The sequence below is a fragment of the Vulpes lagopus genome, chromosome 13 (assembly GCF_018345385.1).
Source record: "Vulpes lagopus strain Blue_001 chromosome 13, ASM1834538v1, whole genome shotgun sequence".
In the NCBI taxonomy this organism is placed as follows: domain Eukaryota; kingdom Metazoa; phylum Chordata; class Mammalia; order Carnivora; family Canidae; genus Vulpes; species Vulpes lagopus.
The window spans coordinates 18,498,927-18,525,491 of record NC_054836.1 but is presented as its reverse complement, the minus strand read 5'-3'; the positions used below and the strand labels follow the sequence as shown (position 1 = coordinate 18,525,491).

Sequence of the window (26,565 nt, the reverse complement as noted above, 5' to 3'; positions counted from 1 at the left end):
ACTGAATCAGTGTAAACATGTCAACTTTTCCAAGTTAATGTAGGGGTTCAGTGAATTTCTAACCAAAATCACAAAAAACTTCTCCTATGAATAAGCATTCTAAAATTCACTGGAAATATAAATAAGGCAGGCATAACCTCTTTTTAAATTATAAAGCTTCAGAAAGACAAAATAAAAGTTATAAGTGATGTTGAAAGACTTTTTCTACCTGTATTAAATATATTAAAAACTTTTTTTTTAAAAGAAGAATACTATCAGTTCCCAAAGAATCAACAAAATAGGACAAACAACTCAGAAATAGTGCTAATATATATACAAGAGCTTAATAAACAGCAGTAAAAACTACTGCTTGCTGATTATTTACTCTTTGTCAGCATTATGCTAAGAACTTTACATATTATCTTTAATCCTAAAACAGCTCTGTTGAGCAGGCATTTACTATCCTCCTAAGAGAAGAAAAACCGCAAATAGGTCAAGTAATTGCCTAAATTCACATGCCTCATGAATGACAAGGATAAAACTGGAATCCGGATCTCCCTGCCTTCAGTCTCCTTTTCCCAAGGAGGCATCACACATAAAGACAAGAAAAAAGATTATTCAGAAAGTAGCAAAGGGAAAACCAACTAGATTTGGGGTAAAAACTCCTCTCTCCTTCCTTTATATCACATATCAAAAGACAGATAAATGGATTAAATGTTTTTGTATGTTTGTAAAACATTAAAAATTAATCCAATAAAGCAAAAATACTTTCCGAGTATTTATTAAATGTCCTACACAGTACTCTAGGTATTAGGGAGATAGCAATTAATAGAAAGCTTAGATAAACATCTATAATTACCAGATGAATATTGATCTGAGCTTTACATAGGAAAAAGTATTTTAAGAATAAATATATGGGACGCCTGGGTGGCTTAGCGGTTGAGCGTCTGCCTTCGGCCCAGGGCGTGATCCCGGAGTTCCGGGATCAGGTCCCACATCGGGCTCCCTGCATGGAGCCTGCTTCTCCCTCTGCCTGTCTCTGCCTCTTTCTCTGTGTCTTTCATTACAAAAATTAATAAATAAAATAAAATTTTAAAAAAAAAGAATAAATATAGCACAGATATTGAATTCAAATTGGAAGAGGTAAGTCTGGGCTCAAAACAGAAGTAAAACTGCTGCCCAGTCATGCCCCTCAGCCCAACTCCTGGGGAGTTGCCACCACTGCTGGGGAAGAAGGCCAAGATCCAAATGAACAGAGCAGTTGAGAAAACTGTTTGTTAGTGGTTTGAGTTTTGAAGCTACAGATGATAGTTTAAGAGAACATTCTAAAAAATGGAGCACACTTACAGATTGTGTGGTGATGAGAGACTTCCCCAAACAAAATGTTGTGGGGTTTTGGTTTTGTGACTTACTCTTGTGTTGAAGAGATGGATGCAGGATTGTGTGCTCAACTACACAAGGTTGATGGTCCTGTAGTCAAACCAAAGAGAGCTGTTTCTAGAGAGGATTCTGTAAAGCCTGGTGCCCATCTTACACTGAAGAAAATTGTCATTGATGGTATTAAAGAAGATACACAGAAGAATATAATTTGAGAGACTACTTTGAAATGTATGGCAGGATGGAAACCATCGAAGTTATAGAAGACAGGCAGAGTGGAAAAAAGAGGATTTGCTTTTGTAACTTTTGATGATCATGATAGAGCTGATCAAATTGTTCAGAAGTACCACACTATCAATGGGTATAACTGTGAAGTGAATTTCTTATTCTTTATAAATAAGAAATGCCATCTGCTGGATCACAAGACATCATGAAGGTGGATCTGGTAACATTATGGGTTGTAGTGGAAACTTCTATGGAAGAGGAGGCTATGGTGTCACGTAAAGGTGGTGGCAGCAGAGGTAGTTATGGAAGAGGTGATAGTGGATATAATGGATTTGGAGATGATGGTGATAACTATGATGGTGGTCCTGGTTATAGAAGTAGAGGAAGCTACGGTGGATATGAGCACCAAGGAGGTGGATATGGTGGCAGTGGTAGAAGATATGATGATTATAATGAAGAAGGAAATTTTGGAGGTAACTACATTGGTGGTGGGAATCATAATGATTTTGGAAATTATAATGGACAACAGTAATCAAATCATGGACCCATGAAGGGGGGCAATTTTGGTGGAAGAAGCTCAGGCAGTCTCTATGGTGGTAGTTATGGATCTGGTGGTGGAAGTGGTGGATACGGTAGCAGAAGGTTCTAAACAATTCAGAAAAATGGACTACGGATCTTAGCAGGAGAGAGAGTGAAGAGTTGTCAGGAAAGCTGCAGGTTACTTTGAGACAGTTGTCCCAAATACATTAGAGGAACTGTAAAAAATTGCCATAGAGGGAACAATGATCCATAGTCAGAAAAGTTACTACAGCTTTAACAGGAAAGCCTGCTGCTCAGGACTGCCACAGGTACAGTTTGCAAAAAGTGCAGCTATTGATTAATGCAATGTAGTGTCCATTAGATGTACATTTCTGAGCCCTTATACTGTTGTAGCTTTTTCTTTTTCTTTTCCTTTTCCTTTTTGTTACATCAAGTATATAGCCCTGTAAATTGTGGTAGCAGTACCAGGAAAAAAAATAAAGGAATTTTTAATTAAAAAAAAAAGAAACAAATTTACCATAAGTCACAAAGAATAAAGGTTATGGTTTGACCTCATAAAAATGGTGATCATCTGCACACTGAAAATATAATAAGTGAAAATATATGATTGCATACAAAAGATTACTCATTATCACATAGATCATTTAGAATTTATAAACAAAAAATGAGCAAATAATTCACCAATCAATAATTAAAGGATTTTTAAATGTTTAGCTTCTCTAACAAAGAAATATGAATTAAAACGCTAATAAAAAATAGTAATAAAATAGTAAAACACTAATAAAAATATAAACAGATTTAATTGCCCAATTAAAAGATAAAGTCTCTGTCTCAAAATAACATTTCTTTTACATTTATAGAGGATACAACTAAAACATGATCCAAAAGCATTTAAAATAAAGGGACAGTCAAAGAAAAAAAGGAACAAAATAAACACAGCAATGGTAATAATAAAGCAAACTAGAATTCACAGCAAAATGCCTCAGGACAAAGAACTATATGTTTTTTTTTTATATTAATGAAGGGAATTACATACAAAGAAGGTAGGTAAAGTGGTTATTAGCATAGCAGCATCAATCAACATAGCATCCAAGTATAAAAAGCAAAAGCCAATGTTAGAAATAAAACAAAAACCTGACAAAATTACAATCTTTCTGGAAGATTAAAACTCCTCCCTCAGAATTACACAGGCCAAAGAAACAAAGAAAAAATAAAGATACAGATTAGAATAATACAATTAATGATAAGCTTGCTTTAATATATACTTAGAAATTAACTCCCACCACAAAGAAGAAATACATGGTTATTTTCCAAATGCTCAAGCAAAAAATTTTAAAGTGGGTGGCATTCTAGGATGTAGAGAAAATCTCAAGTTCACCAAAAAAAAAAAAAAAAAAAAAAAAAAAGAATATTGCAACCCCAATTCTCTATAGTAAAAAGAAATAAGATGCATAAGAATAATATGACTAATTTCTTACATACATATCAAATGCTTAAAGATGAAAATGGAAATCTTGGAAGATCGAGACTTTCCATCTAGTTAGATCTGTAAGCTCCATAAGGTCAAGTACCATGGGTTCACCAGTGTTCTTAAATCCACAGTGTCTACCAAATGGTACAACTGATACAACTATTCTTCTTACAGATTTTCTATTGGAGTCAAAAATGCATGGAAAATAAAATTTTCATATAAAAAATCAGTCATTCTGATTTTGAGTTTAGTTTTTATGTCAAAAGGTTAAATATCTAATGCTTTTCAATCATTTTTCATTATCTCTATAATAAATTTATGATAAACGTATATAAATTGTCACATGCTCACTTGTGCTTTAGAATTCAAGATTTCAGATGTTAAAAATGTATTATGGCATATTATAGCATATACGTTTAACACCCTTTGGGGTCTAAGGCAGTATCTCAAAACAAAACACATTAATACTCTTGTGACATATAAATATTCACTTTAATGAGATAAATAAATACTACAAAAAAGCTTTATAACAATACTCTTCTGGTTCTACTGCTGAAAGAATCCAAATCTGGTCAGGCTTTGCCTGCTGAATGTGTTATGAAAGAAACATTTGTTTTTCAGAGCTTTTACTTTTTGCATTTGAATTGAGCTTTGTAATTTCAATTAACAAATACTCAAAAGAGTTCCTAAAGTATGCAAAATACTGTTTTAGAACTAGTTGAGAATGCGGGTGGGGGCCCAAAGAGACTTGGGAGTGGTAGAGATAAGATATTCTAAAGCTTGAAACCTACAACACAATAATCTATACTCAAAAGCATGATCACTTCCAAATGGCCAAATGCTTAAATAAGAACAGCTCTAAACTAAACCTCATATTTAACACATCAAGGAATATCAAGTTGCCAGACTGAATGAAAACTAGCTATATAAAATGCAAGGACAATATTTCAAAGGAACTGAATTACCAGAAATTCTATCATAGATACTACAATTTCAACTAAGTACAATTAGTGTCTATTAGTAGGAGACTAAATCAGGAGATTAAATAAGAAACAACTCATATCTGACCTTAGACATATACTCAATTAGTATGAGATTTCCCTTTCCAGTATACATAATATTCAGAAAAAAGTCAGCCCAAACCTACAATTAATGGTATATTAAAAAGTAGTTTAATATATAATAAAGGCCATATATGAAAAACCCACAGCTAACATCATACTCAATGGTAAAAAACTTTTCCTTTAAGATCAAGAAAAAGACAAATATGCCTACTCTTGCTACTTTTATTCAACACAGTACTAGATGTCCTAGCCATAGCAATCAGACAAGAAGAAGAAATAAGAAGCATTGATATTTGTAAGAAAGAATTTAAACTGTCACTGGATATTATTCATAGATATTATACAAAGACTAGACCAAAAAACTACTATAAGTAATAAATGAATTCAGTATAGTTGTAAGATACAAACTTATTACCTAGAAATTGGTAGTGTTCCTATAAACTATTAACAAAGTAGCAGAAAGAGAAATTAAGAAAATAATTCCACTTAACTATTGTGCCAAAAAGAATAAAATACCTAGGAATAAACTTAACCAAAAAGGTGAAAGATCTTTTTTCTGAAAACTATTAAACAATGATGAAAGAAACTGAAGACAAGACAAATGGAAGAATATTCCATGCTCATCAACCAGAAGAACTAATATTGTTAAAATGTCCTTACTATCCAAAGCAACCTGCAGATTTAATACAATCCCTATCAAAACACCAACAGAATTTTTCACAGAACTAGAATAAGTAAACCAAAATTTGTAAGGAAACACAAAAAAGACTCGGAATAGCCAAAACAATCTTGAGAAAAAACAACAAAGCTGGAGGTATCACAATTTCAGATTTCAAGATATGCTACAAAGCTATAGTAATCAAAACAGTATGGTACTGGCACAAAAATAGATACATATATCATGGAACAGAATAGCGAGCCCAGAAATAAATCTACATTTGTATGATAAATGATCATTTAATTGATCTACGATAAAGGAGGCAAGGATATATATACAAATGGGGGAAAGATAATCTCTTCAATAAATGATGCTAGGAAAACTGGACAGCTACATGCAAAAGAATGAAAGTGGACCACTTTCCTTTTTTTTTTTTTTTTTTTAAAGATTTACTTATTTATTTTACAGAGACAGAGAGGGAGCAGAGGGAGGACCAGAGAGAGGGTGAGAGAGAATCCCCAAGCAGACTCCTTGCTGAGTGCAGAGCCTGATGTAGGGCTCAATCTCACAACCCTGAGATCAGGACCTGAGCCAAAATCAAGGGTCAGGTGCTTAACCAACTGAGCCACCTAGTCGCCCCATAGACCACTTTCTTATACCATACACACAAACAAACTCAAAATAGGGTTGCCTGGGTGGTATACAGATATGTCTCCTCAGGCAAGGAAAACAAAAGCAAAAACTAGGTATTGGGACTACACCAAAATAAAAAACTTTATCACGGTGAAAAAACCATCAACAAAATGGAAAGGCAACCTACTGAATGGGAGAAGATATTTGCAAATGCATATCACTCCCTTCTGAAAATAAAAAAGGATACATTTTCAGATTTGTTTCACACATTTTTGTTTTCCAAAAAAAAATCATTTTAATTCTCATATATTGTAAGTTTATGTAAAATATTAAGGGGTTAATACCCAAAATATATAATTATTAAAACTCAACACCAAAAATTCCAAATAATCCAATTAAAAATGGGCAGAGGACCTAAGTAGACATTTTTCCAAAGAAGACCTATGGATAGCCAACAGACACATGAAAAGATGCTCAATGTCACTAATAATCAAGGAAATGCAAATCAAAACCACAGTGAGATACCACCTTAGAACTATTAGAATGGCTAAAATCAAAAAGACAAGAAATAACAAGTGTTGGTGTGGATGTGGAAAAAAGGAATTCTTATGCACTACTGGTGGGAATGTAAATCAGTGCAGCCATTGTGGAAAGCAGTATTGAGGTTCCTCAAAAAATTAAAAATAGAATTACCATATGATCCAAAAGAACAGTCCAAAAAGAACAAAAAAGTTATCTTCAAAGAAATCACACTTTTATCTAGGAAGCAATACATTTTAACAAATTAACAAATTTAATTATCTGATAACAACTATGCTATTAAACTGCCAAAAAAAAGTTAAGTAGATACATTCTGCCAATAAACATGTAAGATGACCTCAAGGGACAAAAATCATTGCCTGCGAAAATCTTTTTTCATTCTATACTAGATTCAGCCCAACTATGGGACCTATTTAGTTATCCTTTTCCTAAAAATAATAGAAAACACAAATAAATGAAATAAAAATAAAGAGTATCTCAACAAGAAAGCAGTTTCTTTAGGAAAGCATATATTTGCTAGGACACTAAAAGCAGAAATACAATCAAGGAATACACGTATATTTCCAATGGAGATTTTCAAATTAAAAGACTTATAGTCAAATACAATTGTGAACTTTAGTATAGAAATTGAATGATAGATTTAGTCCAAAGAAAAACTAACATAGAATTAACTCTATAAGGAATACAAATAACAGAAAATTCAAACACTGAATTTCTAAAACAACTTTGACATGAAACTTTCTATTGCATTTGTAAAAAAAAGATATAAAAAACCCAAACCTGCCATATTCGTGTAAGTCCATGTTCTAATTTCTTTTTTATGTAGCCACGATCAAAATTAGTCTCTTCAGTACCAATATTACTCCCTTCTGAAAATAAAAGAGAATACACGTTTTCAGATTTGCTTTACATTTTTTCCAAAAAAGTCATTTTAACTCTCATATATTGTAAGCCTATGTAAAATACAGAAAATATGTTTAATATTTATACAACCAAAACAATGTCTAAAACAGGTGTTAGGATTAGGGTGATCCCAGAGACAGGGTCCTCAATGATTTATATACTGCCTACTGCCAGGGCATTACAGGACTCATTAACCTAATTATCAGTTAACATCTATGTTGACAAGGGTACAGACTGCAGAACTGCTTGCACAGTAAGGTAATGATGCATATGGTTTACATTTTTCATGATCCAGAATAATCTTACCCATTCCAGATAATCTAACAATGCCCCACTTTACCAGGTAGACCTGTTTCAAAACAAATTTCCTCATAAAAGCAACTGAAATACAATTATATACATTTATATTAAAAAGATTATGCCCTTTTGAAGGCATGTGAACTGTATGGAATGAACTGTGTGGAACAACTGAGGATATTATTTCATCTCAGGCTAGCATAATGACCACTGGTAACCAGCAAAAGGCCCTTGCATTGGCCAGGTCCCATATTCATGACTAATGTACATCTGACCACTCTCCAACAGCTTAAGCCTTATTAACTGTATGGTTTGGCTATTAGGGACCCAGCAGCTCAGGACAGTTCACCTGGACAACAGTTTTAGAGTTTTACTTTAGAATGGTAAAATGTTAGGATACCAGTAGTATCACTATGGAGCTACAGCAGTTGACCTCTTAAGACCCTATCAGCTTTATGAAGTTCTGTGGAGAAAAATTTTCAAAGTACCGACTCCTATAATTATATTTCTTAATGTGAATATGAAAAAAATAATTTCAGGTGAACAAATGACTTTTTAGAGTTCTATATATTGTCACCTGTTAAGCTAATCAGAGTCCTGACCTTCTTAAGATATACAGAATCGGGTCAAGCAAGGAATTGTAGTGAAGAGGATTAAGTATATAAGGCTCAAACAGTGTTTTAAGTATGACTCTACACCCCAATGAAAATACATCCATATATACAACAATACACACAAACTATGAGCCTGAAGCAAAAAAGCAAACTTCACTATGATGAGTATGTGTTGTCCCCTAAACTCTCATCCTGTATCTGAAGTGTGTATTAATTTTGTTCCAAATTTTGTCTCTGGTTTCTCCTTAAATGATGTATTAGAAAAGAGAAAAGAGGTGCTGAAATGTCTTAAGAGTTTCTGCACCTAGAAAAAAATAAAAGTTGCTAAAAAAGGATAAACTTGTGAAGATCTGGAGTCCCAGCAAGCAATTCCCTAAGTCACCTGAGATTTAAAAAAAAAAGAAAAAAGGGTTTATGGACATTTCATCATCAACCATCATTATTAATATCATCTCTTGACCTATTTCCTTTGATATTAACAATCTACAGTGTAAGGACTTTACATTTTCCCTAAACTTTACAGCAAACCTACAGGTAGATGTGTTCCTGAGGTTTGTTTTGGTTTTTTTACCTACCATTTTAAGAAAGAAACTGAGGTCTCATTTCTCATCTTTGGAAAATAGCAGTAAAATCCGAAGCCAGGTATCTCTGACTGTAAAGCCCAGGCTCATAGAGGTAGTTACAGGGATGACAGCATAGGAGCTGGGTTAAAAACAGTCTGACCTAGAAACCTGACTCAATGCCCACCTCTTCTCTTGCTTTCCCCTCTTTCCCTTCCTTTATCATCACCCCCCCCCCCAGCAATATTTATAAAAGGATGAAAATGCTTCTATAAAATTTTCCTGTTATTTTTTGCTATCTATATTTATAAGCTTAAGAATCAAGACAAATATTAAACTTATGTCTTCTGTACTACCAGAATCCTACAATACTATTTGTATTCTTCCATCCACCCAAACATAGAAACCAAGACCTCAGAAATTAGAAGTTACTAAAATAATTTGATTAGCTACATTAAATTGTATGCAATACAAAAAACTTGTGCAGTATAATTTATTTTGCCCATATTAAACAGAACACGGATAAAAACATTTATTACTTTTAAAACTATTTTGAAAAAAAATAAAAAGAAAAAAATAAAACTATTTTGAATACTTAATCTATTGTTCAAGGATAACCACTTAAGATATATAATTATACAAATGAAGTAATTTAAATATATTGTCTAGTTAATATAATTTCTCAAATATTTGTTCTTTATATGTAGCTGACAATACCATAGTCATTTAAAGTGGTGTTTTCCATTCAAAGATTAATATTTTACAACCTTGCTTTTTATTAAATTTAAGTCCTGCTGTATTTTTTAAAGATTTTATTTATTTATTTGAGAGAGGAAGAGAACATGGTGGTGGGGGGAAAGGCGGAAAGAGAAGGAGGCTCCCCACTAAGTAGGGAGTCCGACATGGGGCTCAAACCCAGGACTCTGGGATGGTGACCTAAGGCAAAGGCTCACCCAACTGTGCCACCCAGGCACCCCAGAAAAATATAATTACTAATTCTTAGAATCTAGCTTTATTAGTACAACTTGAAAATTAGCAAATAGATTTCATATTAAACATTAGCATTAATCTTACAGCAAATTGGACAGACCTATGCCTTACGAAGTTTACAATTAATTTTTTTAAAAGCTCTTTGTTAATAATTTAGTCCTAAAGCTATCATTACATATTCCTGAAAACTGGTAATATCTGTACTTAAGAAGTCCTTTGGCCCAGTTAATCCCCAAAGGTAATGGAGCTTTTATAGAAGCTGAATGACTTTCTTCGGTGAGCATTTCACCTATGGTCACCTAAGTCCCTGAAATCCTAAAAGCATGGCTATCCCTTTTCTTTCTCCTTAGCCCAGCAATATGGCATATTTATAGTTGTCTTTAAATAAAATAATACCCTACCAGAAGCAGAAGTAGTATCCTCATTGTCATGCTTTTCATGCCATTCCATAGTCCTGTAATAGCTGAGCATAACTTCCCACAATGCTTTGCATAGGTCAGCAAGACATGGAATATAGCTGTCTGGTGTAACATGCTAAAGAAAATTTAAAAAGTCAACTTTAAAAATTATCACAACTTGCAAAAGGGAAATCAATCAATCATGTCATTTGTGAAAATTAAGTACCTTTGACAATCTCTAAATTCTAGAAATCACAAGGATATTATAGATATTCCATATCTATTAATAACATTTTAAATAATATTTTATATAACATGGCTATGTGGTCTCAAATCTCACTAATGAAAATAAGTAGAATTCCTCCCCCCCCATCCTTTGCATAAACTACCAGCTTGTCATTCTGCCCTTTTTTTTCTGCAGGTAGAGTGATGCCTCCAATCTATTTTGCTGGCTTTCTGGTTTTTTGGATGTTATAATGGAGCATTTGTCTCATCATTTAAGATTTCATAGCTTTTTTTCCTTTTTTAAATCAATCTACCACAACCAATCATGCTGATAAAGTACTGAAAGGCTAGTAAGACTGGTATATTAAGCCCTCCAAAGTAAATAGCTAGTAGAAATAAACTACATAGTAAATATAGCTATGGTGTGTTTGACGTTTAATATAGCACAGGTTGGTAGTGGTCCTCTCTCTTTCAAAATGCTTTTTCTCTCCGTAATGATCTTTCCCTCCTCTAAGCTCCTTGTTTATTAAAACATTCATCAAGCAACTAATAAAAATACTAACTTGTATGGCTCAGTTCACTTCTGTGCAAGCATGTCAAATCTCTGAAACTCAACTAGGAAGTTGTAAAATAAAGGAGTTGTTAAACTCCAGAGTCAGACTGTACAAGTTGGGCTTATGCCAAGAATGGCAGGATGGTTCAATCTTATGAAATTTATTAATATAATTCACCATATTAACAGTCTTACAAGAAAAACCAAATGATTATCCTAATAGATGCTGGAATAAACCTTTTGACAAAATTCAACAGCTGTTCCTAATAATAACTCCTAAAAAATAAAAATGGATATTTCCTTAAGATAAGGAAACTATGGCATAAGCACTGTGGTCAGGAACAAGATAAGGATGCCCACTATCCCCACCCCTATTTAACAATGTTCTGGAAGTATCTGTCAATGTGATTAGACTAGAGAAAAGAGTAAGAAGCAAATAAACAGGAAAACAAGAAATCAAACTATTTCTATCTGAAAATGACATGTTAATATATTTAGAATATAATTCGTAGAGAACCAATAATAAAACTAATCAAAAAATAAAATAATTCAGCTAGGTAGCAGGTTATAAAATTAATACAAAAAAATAACATGTATATATACAAATAATAACCCACTCCTCATACTATACATAAGAATAAGCTCCAAGTTATTAAGAGATTAAAATGTAAAAACTAAAACTCAACTAGCACTAGAAGAAAACTTAAGTCTTCTATCAGCTTGATACAGGGAAAGCTGTTTTAATTAGGACTCAAATATCAGAGATAATAAAATTTAAGATGTGATACATTTAATACATAAATTTTTTAAAAAGAATTTACATGGCAAAACAAAACACCATAAACAAAATCAAAAGACAAATGACAAACTTAAAAAGATATTCACAACATATATCATGACAAAGAATTAATATGCTGCATTTATAAAGAACTCTTAAAAGTTTTGGTGAAAAAGACCAAACATCCTATAGAAGAATGGAAAGAAGTCACAAGCAAACTGCACAAGTAGAGATACAAAAATGGCCATTGAACATATGAAAACACGTCCAATTTCACTCTTTAATAGGGCAAATGTACATTAAAATTAAAATAAGACACAAATTTTCATTCATCAGATTGGTGAGAGTTTTAAAGCTGACCATATCAAAGATTCTCTCCTTGACCAAACTCTAGCCAAGATCCTCTAAGCTCTCTTTTCAACTAGCCCTCATTCTTGGCCTATAAAGACTTGCATAAAATACTAACATCGGGGCACCTGGGTGGCTCAGTGGTTGAGCATCTGCCTTTGGCTCAGGTCGGGATCCTGGGATCGAGTCCCGCATCGGGCTCCCCACAGGGAGCCTGGTTCTCCCTCTGCCCCTCTCCATCTCTCATGAGTAAATAAATAATTTAAAAAAAAAAAAACAACAACAACAAACAAAAAACCACTAACATAGCTTCTAATAGCTCAAGGCTAGATCCCTAGGATGACCCTAGTTCCTGTTAAAGTACCTGCCTGAGAAAACTCAAGTCTGCCAAAAGAATTTACTGTCGTTTCAGCTAAGCCCTGAAGATAGGTCCCCTGTCTCCCAGCCTCTGAGGGAAAGAGGGGGCCTAACTTCAAGAAGCCACAGTTAGCAAACCCAGATGAGCTTCACAGGAACTAACCTCCACTTCCTGTTTTCTGTAAGTTTTCATTCTCTGACTCTGAGGCCCATCTCATCCCCCTCCCTTTAAAATGCCCTTGTCACCTCTGTACAAATGGAAGGTGAGCCTGTTTCACACCGGATTCTTTTCCCTGTTTCAACAGTAAACAATGGTTAAAATCTGTCCATACAACTTTAATTAGCATTTGGCTTTACTTATCTTTGACACTCTATATATTCTATTGTCAAGGCTGTGAAAAAGCACCCACTGTCATTCATTGCTGGTGGGAATGATAAATGATCTAACCCTATGGAGGGGAATTTGGCACTGTTTAACAAAATCACATATGTACAATTCCCCTTGACCCAGCAATCCCACTTCTAGGAATTTGTCCTGAAGATACACCTCAAACAATGCAAAAATACATATACACAAGGTTATTCATTGTGAAGGATTATTTATAACTGCAAAATACTGCAATCTATCTAAATGTCCAAACAGGAGACTGGTTGAATAAACTACTGTTCATACACACAAAAGAGCACTATGCAACTATGAAAAATAATAAGCTGATACATGCATACTTAAATTTTTTAATTAAAACAATTTCTCCTGGAAACCATCTGTTTGTTCTCTATACTTAACAACCTGTTTTTTAGTTTGTCTCTTTTCTTTCCTTTGCTCATTCTTTTTTGTTTCCTATTCCACATAAATTTCTTCTCTGATATATTTCACTTGGCATTATCTTCTCTAGCACCATCCAAGAGGGGAAGTGGGTGAGAGGATGGGTGAAATAGGTGAAGGGAACTAAAAGCACACTTATCTTGGGGCACCTGCGTGGCTCAGCTGGTTAAGCACCTGACTCTTGGTTTTGGCTCAGTTTATGAGATCGAGCCCTGCATCAGGCTCTGTGATGGGTGTAGAACCTGCTTAAGATTCTCTCCTCCTCTCTCCTTCTGCCCTCCCCTCTTCCCATGTATGCTCTCTCTCTCCCTCAAAAAAAAAAAAAAGAAAAGAAAAAGAAAAAAGAGTACACTTATCTTGATGAGCACTAATATATTGAATTGTTGAATCAACATACAATACACCTGAAACTAACATCACACTGTATGTTAACTCTATTGGAATTAAACTTTTTAAAAAAATTTCCCCTTTATACATACATACATGAGAAAGGGAAAAATTTTAACTTCTCTGTATAAGTTATATATATGTGATATATATAAAATATATTTAAAATTATAGACATAAGAAATAGGAAAAATTTAATGCACATATCTGATATAACAAAAATAAACATAGGGAAGATAAACAGGGAAAACACTGTAGTTAGTTACCTTTACAAGGTGGGGTCAGGGATGAAATAATGAAAGAAACATAGGAGGAAGTGACATTTCTCTAAATACACCACATTTGCTATAGGTACGTATTCACAGAAGTATTAGAATGACCATCCAGATTTACACATAGCTTGCAGAGGTTAATATAAAATACTTTTGCTTACTTATGCCATAATTTGAAGTGATTTTTTATGTCTACTTTCCATGTTTACTTTTGTAATTACCACCTATACAATGAACCAGTCTTGATTCTTTTCCCCCTTGGTTTATTTTTATCCCATCATTATGTATCTCTTAAAGCACACATGTAATAAAAAACTTGTTACTGATGCACAAGGTCAAGAAAAAGCTAAAGCAGAGAGGAAAAAAATTCACAAAAAAGTTCTGGGCTGCAACTCAGCAATCATTCACCTGAATAAAGGTATTCTTTTACAAGTCAATTTTTTTCATCTTCATAAACTCAACTTTACATAAATTTATATTTATATTATGCAAATAAATTTAATATAATTATATCCCAACATTCTTTTGGATAGATAAAAGGAAGACAGTGTTAGTCTTATTTCTTCCCAAAGAAAAATTATGACTATACAAATAATTGTTATAGTTCACCAATTAATTTTTATTATACTTGTCACAGTTTAACAAACCAGAAAATTGAATCTTAGAACTACTGCTACCTTCTATTTTCAACCCAGCCACTGTCTAGCTACATTATTTGCCTAGTTATTTGAGGGAAAGGAGGTTTTTTACTATGTTACCTCTTGATGATTTGCTGAAATTTAATGAGTTTGGAAGAGATACAAAGAGATGTATATGTAAATTCCTTTCCAAAAAAGTCAAAATTATTGAAGTTACAGAAAGCTTTTTCTCACCAAATAGTTCCAAGTGTAAAAATTCACAAATCTAGCTAAACCACTGCACATGCCTAAAAAGTCTTCCAAAAGAATCCAAATTTTATTATCTTCACAAATATGTTCATATGTACAAACCTAAGACTATGACATACTGAGCACCAAATAATAAGATGACTCTTGCCTAAATTTATACTCTAAAATATAAACAAATGTAGAGATTCATTGTACTACATACATATACAGTATATAGTTTAAGGAAAGAGGGCAAGGTAGAATAGATAAAAAGATATCATTTTTGGTGCATTTAAGCCTGGATATGTTAATTTCTGCATTTGAAGACAATGCTGGCAATAAGTTAAAAGTGTCATTTCATTTTAAAACTAGACTCCAAAACCGCTTTCCAGTATACCATATAACCAACTGGCATCAACTCTAATTGCAACAAATGATTGTTATGCTTTTAACACCTTATTACTAAAATCATTTCAACTAGTGTTCTCTCATTAATTTATGAAAATCACCTCTAAATTTCAAGTAGAGAATCTTATCACACAGACATAGGTGAATCACAACTATAACAAAAGAAATTTAAGGAAAACAGCAAATAAACAAATAACTGCATAAATAATCAAAAAATAAAAGGCAGGCCAAGAAGAGAATTTTGAGTGTCCTAATTAACAGCCCATCAAACTTCTACTCAGACATTTATTCTTCTTCACACCAGCAGGGCATAATAGAAAAAAGACTAGAGAAGAGCTGTCTGGTTCAGCCAGTACTAGTTCCACAACTTAGTGGTCATATGTCCTCAAACAACAAACCACTCAGGACTGAAGTTTCACCTTTCATAAAACAGTGTTAGAGATTACTGGCTCTGCCTACCTTGCCACTAGTTTAATCCATCCACCAGTCACTAAATACTAACATTTCATCACAGTTCAAGTCTCAATTAAGGGAGGATTCATTTAGAATAAGACCAGGAATACTGAAGGCAGAGGAGTGCCATATTGCAATTCCAGTTCCATGTTTGTATTACCTATCAGTAGTAGCAATGAAAGTCTTCAACTGGTCAATTTAGAAAATATTCACAAAGAGACATCCCAAAGAACTAAAATAACATGTCCTTAAATTGTTTTAAAAATTAAGAATATATTGAGAATATATAGGAAGTAGAAATTTAATTATCAAATATTACGGTGTTCTAGAGCTATTCTCCACTGCCATTCTTTGCTGAAAGCTAGTATCAATTTATTCAGCAAAAGTTGTGAAGTGAGGGGAAAAGAAAAAAAAAAGTACAGTGCTTTAGAAATATCTCAAAAAAATATGCAAAAAAGAAAGAATATTTTAAGTAATCTATTTTTTTTAATCCATAACCTCTATACAGATAACATATACATCTAGTAACCCTGAGGACTGTAAAAGGTAACAAATATCCTAAGGAGCAGGATTTGGAGGATATTCACAAATCTGGATGTTATAATGTAAAAAGTTCAACACTGCATTTCCATTATGCTTCACTATTCAAACATCAAAATAGGCTTCTTAATCAAATCCTAACACTTTCAAAAAATCCACAGATATGATAACCTATTTCATCACTGTCAGCTAAAAGTAACATTTTGCACCTTCCATTTCTGCTATTTAACCATCTCAACCTACCTACCTGGTCAAAATTTAAATCATAAAATCAGCTTAGTAAAACCAGCAACATCTTAGCCTTAATTATAAACAATAAGTAAGAATATAGAGGCTATTTTCAAAACATGTGAAATGAATACAAGCAGCCTTTCCCAATTTGAAGCACACAATGAAAAAAAAATGCCACCTTTTAAAAGTGGATTAAGTGCAAAGCTAAGTGGTTCATATGAAAAAAGGAGGCTACTAGATTTAGTTTTTTAATTCTTACTAATTTACTTTTACCCTGATCAGAAATCTCTATTACCAAATACCTAAAAAAATTTCAGGAAGATGATTTTTATGTTAAAACGTCAAAATAAAAATTCTTAGGAGTATCCTTAAGGTATTTTTCGTTCTTGCTTCACTTAGATTTAACACTCTAATCACATCCTGACAAACATAAAGGGAACAGATGTCTTGGCATCCACACAGAGATCCAAAACTCCCAGGGCTGCCATCCCCCATCCCCAACTTCATATACACACTGATAGATGGATTTCAAAAAACAACAAAGAGTTAGCAGTATCTTCAGATGAATGCTGTTAACACTGTGAGTGATGTAGAAGAAGCTGGTGGGGAGGACCACGGCTTGTCTGGGAGGCTTCAGGAAGCATGCTGCAGATCCAAACAGCACTAGGCCCAGGAGCTAGAAACATCTCTGGGGAGGCTGAACTCTGGACCTAAGAAAGTGGCTGAGCCAAGCAATTACAAGATCTCTCCAACCTCTAATTACGTCTATTAAAGGCCAAGCTGTATAAAATTGAACATCGTCAGTACTTTCTAGCCATTGGAAGCCAGAGACGTGCACAGTATAGTGGAGCAGATAGCACACGTTTGGGCTTAGGGCCCAACTTTGTGACTTACTTGGTCATGATGCTGTAATATCACTTCATTCATCTAGACACCCCTAGGGATGAAACAAATAACCTACATTCTCTCTGAAGCTTTAAACACTATGACTCTCCAAAGACAACAATTATACATATGCTATAGCACAACTTTCCTTGTACCAAACTGGATTCATTCATGGTATAAAAACACAAATATATCATGGTGAGAAAATAGTCACTCCCATCTCCAGGGCATTTTATCATTAATACTAAAATTGTATATACCCATTAAATCATATTTTCTGTATGATATAAATGATGCTAACTTGGAACCAAATAACTAGCATCTTTTAAATTGTAAAACAGAAGGGTTGCCTTTAAATGATTCTCAGGTTTTTCGAATTGCTGTTAAATATGGCCTGAATCAAATGAGACATCTTAATACAAATAAAACAAGCAAAGCAGGTATAATTAGAATACATAATTTATTTTTCAAAATTACAGGTGATAAAATGCTGTGAACCTCTAAGCTGAGATTGGCACCCAAAAAAGGGACAGTATTTAAATGTAAGAACACTATCAAATTAAAAATAGGGTTTCTTGACAGATCTCAAGAATGGCTTTCTATCAGTAAATTATTTTTTTGTTTCTGCTGGCAGTGCATGCCATGTCCTAAAAACAGGTTGGTTCTTTAACATCTATTCCCAACCCTCCCTCAACAACACACACACACACAATTCATCCAGGAGTCTACATTACATTGACAGATTCTTCGACTTGGACAGCCCAGAGGCCTCGCCACACAAGTGACCAGAAAACCCTTCCATTTCCAGCCAAAGAGGGAAGACTGGCTACCCAGATAACTACAGCCCAAAACGTGCACTCCAGAGGCACTCACAGTCCCAGATAACACTGTAAACAACTAAATCTTCAATACTGAAAATCCAGTTAAACCAAGCTGGACAACCTATGGTTGCTTTTGCCTGCTCTATGCTCTACTTTTCTCATGCCATTGCTCAGGATAGTACCTTACTATCCCCTGGACCCAGCCACATACATTGTGCCTATTGAAATCTAAGACCTAGCTCAAAACTTGCAACCTCCTATCTTATTGTTATAAGATAGTTTTACCTTCCTTAGATGCCTTAAAGAAAGGTGTTGAGCCCAATGACACTTTATGCTGTTTGAACTTTTCTTATCCTACCTCTGACCAAAATTAATGTTGACACCTTACTGGGTTATATATTCTGTAAAGCCGTATCTATACTTGTTGAACTGAACTGATACTTGATTAACAAAGCAGAGTAATGATAAGGAAACTGGTTTATACTTAGCAAGTCAGAGTATTAAGAAAATGGAGCGTTGTGTCTTATGCCTGCATCCATGAAAGGGTAACAGGCTAGCTTGTCAGTTTGTAAGTAGGATGAAATTTCAGAACCTTCATGGTTCTTGACAATTCAGAGAATAAACAGCATGGAACATTTTTCCTTACCTGTCTTTTGATCATTAAGTTTGAGTTTTTAAAAATTAGTAAAGCTTAGTTTTTATTTTATCTTAAATATATAGAAATCAATATATATTCATATGTAAGAAAATATAGGAGTCGTGATGGTACAAATATGTGATAATAAATCTGACAGCCTTATTCTTTGGAGTATTTTATTTTATTTTAATTTTTTTAAAATTTTTATTTATTTATGATAGTCACAGAGAGAGAGAGAGAGAGGCAGAGACACAGGCAGAGGGAGAAGCAGGCTCCATGCACCAGGAGCCCAATGTGGGATTCGATCCCGGGTCTCCAGGATCGCGCCCTGGGCCAAAGGCAGGCGCCAAACCGCTGCGCCACCCAGAGATCCCTCTTTGGAGTATTTTATAACAGATCTGCGGAAGCCACTCAAGGAAATGTATAATATTACTCTTCTAACTGAAAAGACTTCTCTCTTTGACCAAATGTTCAAATATGTAGTTTCCAATGAGAGAAATATCTACTCACCTATCCAACAAATCAACCAAATTAACCCCAACAATCAATTAAATATCCCAGTTTAATTTCGTCTACATCCTAAATATTCCTGTGTGATAAACAACATAAATTATTCTTGATATGCTACCTTCTGGTATCTGACAATTAAGCTAATAAATACAAAATAATCAGCATTCATGAGTACAGGGAAAGGATAAAAGCAGACATCACTGATGGGGAGTATAAATTGAAACACTTTCTAGAGGGCAACTTTGGAAAAAATGAACCAAAACCTTATAAATGCAAAGCCTTTGACAATGCAATTTCCTTTCTTCTCACTTACCCTCAATAATTAAAGATGTGTGCAAAGATTTAGCTTTAAGAATATTTACTACAGTGTTGTTCATAATGACAAAAGCTAGAAATAAAACAAATATCTAAGAATAGAAAATTGGTTAATTAATCCAGAAGATCTTACACTGAAATATTGTCAAGCTATTAAAAGTTATGCGGGTAGCATATTTACTTAAATGAAAAATTATTTATAACATAGAAAGTGGGGGAAAATGTTATAAAACTGTACAGCATAATCCTACTTTTAAAAGTTATTCACTTACATACACATTAAAAGAACCAGTTTTGCATGCATAAATATTAATTTTTATTTTCTTCTTTTTGCTTATGTATATTTTTCTACTATCAATGTTTTACTTCTATGATTTCAAATATGTATATTTTTTAAAGTAAACATCATGTTAATTAATGATTGCTTAATTTGAGCAACTACTTATATAATCTACATTCTAACTCTATAAAGACTCTAAGTAATGTAATAACATATAAATACCAGACTATTTTAAGTCAGAAAACAGTAAAAGAATAATGAGACAGTTACAGAGTTACACAGAAGCAAAAGCATGCTTAACTGATGAGAAAAAATATATTCTTCATAACATAAAATGTTCTGAGAATTTGGGAATAGAAACATGTTTTTTGCTAAAAAGAGGAATTTTCTTTAGGTTTCTATATGAACATCAAAATAAACGGTATGTTCAAAGATCTTACTAAAGATATTTACTAACCGTCAAAGAAACTGACGCTGAATTATAATTCAATATCGAGATATTATTTATAATAAATTTTTTATTTTTTTTAAATTTTTATTTATTTATGATAGTCACACAGAGAGAGAGAGAGAGAGGCAGAGACACAGGCAGAGGGAGAAGCAGGCTCCATGCATCGGGAGCCCAACGTGGGATTCGATCCCGGGTCTCCAGGATCGCGCCCTGGGCCAAAGGCAGGCGCCAAACTGCTGCGCCACCCAGGGATCCCTATAATAAAATTTTTAAAGCCTAGAAGAATGAAACATTAAACCAGCCTTCAGTTTGTCTTTCTATGATGTATGCATATAAACCATTTGCAAAAGTACATGGCAGAAGAGCACCTGGGTGGCTCAGTCGGTTAAGCATCTTTATTTCAGCTCAGGTCATGATCTCAGCGTTATGAGATGGAGCCAAGTGTTAGGCTCCATGCTCAGCTCAGTCTGCTTGAGAGTCTCTCTCTCTCTGCCTCTCCTACCCCACTCTCTCTCTCTCTCAAATAAATAAATAGAAACTTTAGAAAAAGTACACAGTACACAGAAGGTACACAATGTTGGTTCTCTTTCCCTCATACTTAACTTAAATTTGAATGTGTCAACATTATACCAATTAGTCTGAGACAAAGAGGACAATCCAATTTACTCAAGAAACATTTACTAAATACCTCCAGTGTGCCAGACTCTGAGAAAACACATACTGAAGGGCACCTCGGTGGCTCAGTGGTTAGCATCTGCCTTTGGCTCAAGTGGTGATCCCAAGATCCTGGGATCAAATCCCACATCAGGCTCCCCCTAGGGAGTCTGCTTCTCCCTCTGCCTATGTCTCTGCTTCTCTCTTTGTGTGTCTCTCATGAATAAATGAATCTTTAAAAAAAAAACACACACATACTGAAATTATTTCATAAAGTTTTTTAAAAAAAAAACAAAACTCAATTTTTCACCAAAGTATTACTACATTATCAATCAAGTTCATTTCAAAAACAGAACTCAAAACTCATTACGCTCATTTGGAAATGAAAAATTTTAAATGGTTGGGAAAATTTCAACCAGCTTTAGCCAGCTCTATTATCATAAATTTAATCAATAACATCCTAATTAACATCTTAGTATAAGCTTCCCAGGGAAATCCAACAGCCTGCCAAAGAAGGTTGTAAAAAAATTTTTTTAAATTGATGCGTAGTTCATAAACTTGCAAAAAATCTACAAAAAGTTTCTCTACAACATCACTAAATAAAGAGCATCCACTGTCTATAAATCTCTCCACAGACTGGTATAAACATTAAAGGTATATCTATGCAAATACTATCACAAACAAGGCTTAATTTTTTTCAGTAAATAAACCTTTACATCGGCCCTTTCCAGAAATGAATGAGGTTTGATTCTCATTTGAAAATTTTGCTAAGTATCAGAATTTGAGCTTCAAAATAATGTACACATTTTTAAAAGAGCCTAAATTACTGATCTAACAGCTGTAAGCCAATACATTCAAGAAAAACAGGAAAACCAGACTAAAAGATAAACTATAAAAAGAAAAATTGTGTTTCTAATTAAATCATTCAGAAAACATTGTTTGGTAAAGAAAGAAAAGTAAGTACATTCAATAACAAAATAATTTCAATAAGCTCAAAGCCAACTATGCTTTTAAACTCAGAGCAATGGCTGACAGGATACAAATGGCAGAAATGTCATAACAGGATAGGATGCTGATGGTCTTAAGAACTCTGAAGTTCTCCGTTTACCAGAGTAAATAGAAATAGAACCCTAATTTTGCCCCAGATTTCTTTGTAAAGGGATATCAAAAAATTTTAGTTCAATTTCATTCTAGCCCATTTAGTAATAGACAGATATGAGTGGTTTTTAAAAATACTATGAACAGGGACAAGCAGATGATTAGATCTCTTCATTTCCAATCTCTTTCCATTTAAAGGAAACACAACTGTTCCCTGTTTACAGGAACTCCATTCCTTTCAACTCTGATCAGTATATTATTTCATGTACTTCAGTTTTTAAAAATATTTTATTTATTTATTTGAGAGAGAAAGAAGAGCGCTTGAGAGCACATGCAGGGGAGCAGTGACAGAGAGAGAAGCAGTCTCCCTGCTGAGCTGGGAGCCCAACTCAGGGCTTGATCTCAGGATCCCAGGATCATGACCTGAGCCAAAGGCAGATGCTTAACCAACTGAGCCACCCAGGTGCCCCTTATGTATTTCATTTTTTAATGTTATATTGAAACTCTGTGATTAAGGACTTCCTTCAAAATACTACTATTATACAAGGAAAACCAACTGCTCAAATGCCTGAACTCTTTCTTCTCATTTCTAAGATCTACCAGTCAACACCTTATACACATCTCCAGAGGACTCTGTTGCTTCTTTCTTACCTGACATTCCATTGTCACATATACTCTTCCACTAGCACCACCTCAGTAAGTATTATCAATTATTTTAATCAGGGCTAAAATGATTCCCAATTGCTATGTATTGAAAAACCAAGAACCTTACATTCTAATTAAAGACTCCTTCACAAATCATCTCCCTTGCCTGAACTGTGCCATTCCAGATCCTTTATATGTGATCTCAACAGGAAAACATATTTAAATTTCCTTTCATTAGTTTATTAAATTTCTAAGGGTTGCTTCCATTTTTCCTCTCCTGAGATAGTTACCTCCATTTATAGAACTCAGTTACTAAAAGGCCACATCTTTTCATCAATCTGACAGATAGATAGATTTAGATAGATAGATAAATAGATAAGATGAGAAATAATTATTCCTAATTTTCCCTGGCTTAAACATGTCAAATTTGGGGCACCTGAGTGGCTCAGTGGTTGAGCGCCTGCGTTTGGCTCAGGTTGTGATCCTGGTATCCGGCGATAGAGTCCTACATCAGGTTCCTGCATGGAGCCTGCTTCTCCCTCTGCCTATGTCTCTGCCTCTATGTGTCTCTCATGAATAAATAAATAGAATCATAGATAGATAGATAGATAGATAGATAGATAGATAGATAGATAGATAGATCAAACAGAATTCAGTATTACAAAACAAATGAAAACTTGTTAGGTTTCAGAGTTATCCACATCCCTGTCTGCTTGTAGCAACACTGATGTAAATACTTCTAAGAGGCTCAGGGTAATTTCTGAACTTCTTTAATTTTTTATTGAGAATCATTCCAAAGAAAATGGGCCACCTTAAAATGTATCACATTCTTCATTTCATTATTGTACTCCTCTGAGTCTGTTCTTTCAACATAGTCTACCATACCTAATTCTGTTATATCCTTTCCTCAAATGAAATTCCTTCATGAAGCCATCAATATTTGCTACTATTCTTAGCACTTCAAAACTCCTTCAACACATATCTTAGCACAGCTTGAATGTAAACCAGAAGTGTACAACTATATTGGATGAATAATAACATATGTGCCAGCTGTTCGGGGGGGGCAAGGGTGTTCTATGACTAAGCTCTAATATACCAATAAATCACTTGTTTCCTTAATTTAATTATATATACCTCACCACTATCACACATAGATGGATAATATTATAAAGAATTACCAGATGTTTCTTGGAGTCCTTTTAACAAACATTAACTCAAAATAAAATTAAGAAAGATAAGCCCCTTGTTATCTGATAATTTAAATATACACAGCTACTTCAAAAGTCAACTTTGAGAAAAAGTGAAAAATTTTTTAAAAAGCTATGATGAACACTTTAAGCACAAAGTTTTGTTCATAAACATTTATAAGTTAAGTACAACTTTTAGTTTTGTGTTAAGTAAATGTATAGAGGATTTTCTCAAGAAGCAGAAGCACAAATATGTCTATGATTTTTAAAAATATATAAAAGTTTAATGGTAACCAAGTACACGATGCATATACACAAACACACACAAGATTTAACCAAAGACAACTGAAAGACACAAGCCTAATTAGTTTAAAATGTTTGTTTTAATTATTGAAAGTTATTTTCTGCTGTAACAGAGAAATCACTACCTTGTAATAAATTGCTTTACCATATAAATCATCTCTTCAGCACAACAAAACTAAAAGAATCAAAAAATGAAATTGATTGCTTGTATATTTAATTTAAATATGCTATCAACCTAAAAAAATATATGAATAACAAGATAAACAACACATTTCAAAATCACTGAAATTTAACAAATGATGGCTGTACTTAAAACTGGATATTTAAAAATGTAATTATGCAACTATATCACACATTAAGTTAACAATTATTGTATTTGTGACAGTCCTCAGGATTTATGAAATGATTTTTTAAAATTTTAGCTATATTAACAACCATCCACTGCCATTATTAACTTAATCCTTAATCTATCATATATAATCATATCCTCCTGGAATATTTGCTGTTGCTCAAATAAGATTTCTCCAGTTTCCAATGAACATGTAACTTTTTGATAAATTCACTAAAGAATGAAGATTAGCTTAATTTTATACTAACTCCTGGACATAATTACAGTAGAGAATAGATATCTACCTTCTAGAGCTGTTATTTTCCAAGTAGATTTTATAAATAATTCAAGAATCCTCCAGTGAGAGATACAAAACATTCTTGAACTAGAAGTAGAGACCAAGGTCAACAATGACCTTGGTCATTGTTGTCAATTCTATTATTGACACGTTGTCAATTCCTCCACGTTGTCAATTCTATTATATCACCTGCTACAAACTCTCAGAAACGTCTGACATAGGTTTACAGTCAATTCTTCTGGAAATACTGCCTTCTGTAGGCTGATCCACCACCTCTTAGTTTTTCTCCCACACAGCTAGCTATTCTTTCTCATATCCTTCTAACTGGTCTCTCCTCCCTACCTAATCTCTGAACATCACAAGGCCTAAGGGCCTAGAGGTCCTTTATCTACACTCAATCTTCTTACCAAATATCATGGCGTTAAGTACAATTAGATTCCGATGACTCTATAACTTCAGCTCTCATCTCCGTAAGTTCTTTTATCCAACTGCCTCCTGAACAAGTCCCCTTGAATGCTAATAGGTATGAAACAGAATTCATGCCTTTTCACTACAAATCAGTCTTCCTTGTAAATACAAATGACACCACTCACTGTTCTCCCAGTTGTTCATCATTCTCTTTTCCTCACACCCTCCATCAATCCATCAGCAGGACCAATTCTAAAACAGAGCCCAACTCAGTTCACTTCTCACCTGTGGTTATATTTCCTATAGACGCCTGTTTCTTTAAGGATGAAAAGAAATTGGTTACAGCACCTATACACACAGAAAGGCTGATTGAAAGTGTATACAGGAAACCAGCTAAGATGATTGCTTAGAAGTACCTTACATACAATCACAGAAGAGAATTAAAAACCTGAGAGAAAAGAGTAAAAGAAGATATGACAGAGTAAAGAGTCCATTTAGAAGTAACTGCACTCCATAAATCTGTACCATCTCATCTACCTTTACCATTTGTGTGACTGAATCTCCCATTATGAGAAAAAGAACAATATGGGAGAAAAAAATTTTTTGGCAAACATTTATTATTTTAGTAGCATCTTCAAATAGCATGTGCTATGAAAAATGGAATATGAATTTAAAAACTAAAAGAGAGGCAATATGAATAGAATTAAGTTGCTACATACTGTACAGAGATCCTTATACTGCAGCTTTTGGAATTTTGTATCTGTGTTTCCTGAACATAGCTCCACATAACCAAGAACAACTTGAAATACAGTATTATGAATGGCTTGAGTAAAGTGCATGTGAAGTTGATCCATTGCTGTCTGTGGAAAGAAAAAACACACACAACATAATTTCATGTTATTAAAATAGATAAATTTCAATGAATTTGAAAAATACAGGAAAAAATCTTTATCAATTATAGATATAGCACAAAGATCAATACTATTCATTAAATTATAATTGTACTGTTATTTGCAAATAATCCCTTCAAATAACCACATTATATCCCTAAAAATAAATCTTCATGGTGAACACTGGTCTGTTGCTTTGTGTTTATGACTGGTACCCATCCTGCCCTTTTCTAGACATGTCATGCATAATCACACCTTTGGAACCCCTCTGCCATCATTCCCTTACATTGTTCAGGATGCTTCTCAATGGTTACCTTCTCAGAGAACCCTTTCCTGACTATCCTATATAAATAAGTACTTTT

The 26,565-nt window shown here is 33.8% G+C and overlaps 1 protein-coding gene across 2 annotated transcripts in view; it reads right to left on the bottom strand.

The window, feature by feature from the left end:
- VPS50 (VPS50 subunit of EARP/GARPII complex) overlaps positions 1–26,565 on the bottom strand; it is a 132,981-nt gene that overhangs the window by 61,017 nt on the left and 45,399 nt on the right. For both annotated transcript variants that reach the window (XM_041727498.1, XM_041727497.1), the window contains exons 12-14: positions 26,033–26,173; positions 10,253–10,385; positions 7,268–7,356 (exon numbers count right to left, since the gene is read on the bottom strand). In XM_041727498.1, coding sequence (XP_041583432.1) covers positions 7,268–7,356; positions 10,253–10,385; positions 26,033–26,173 — 363 coding nt within the window. The remainder of the gene's footprint in view (positions 1–7,267; positions 7,357–10,252; positions 10,386–26,032; positions 26,174–26,565) is intronic.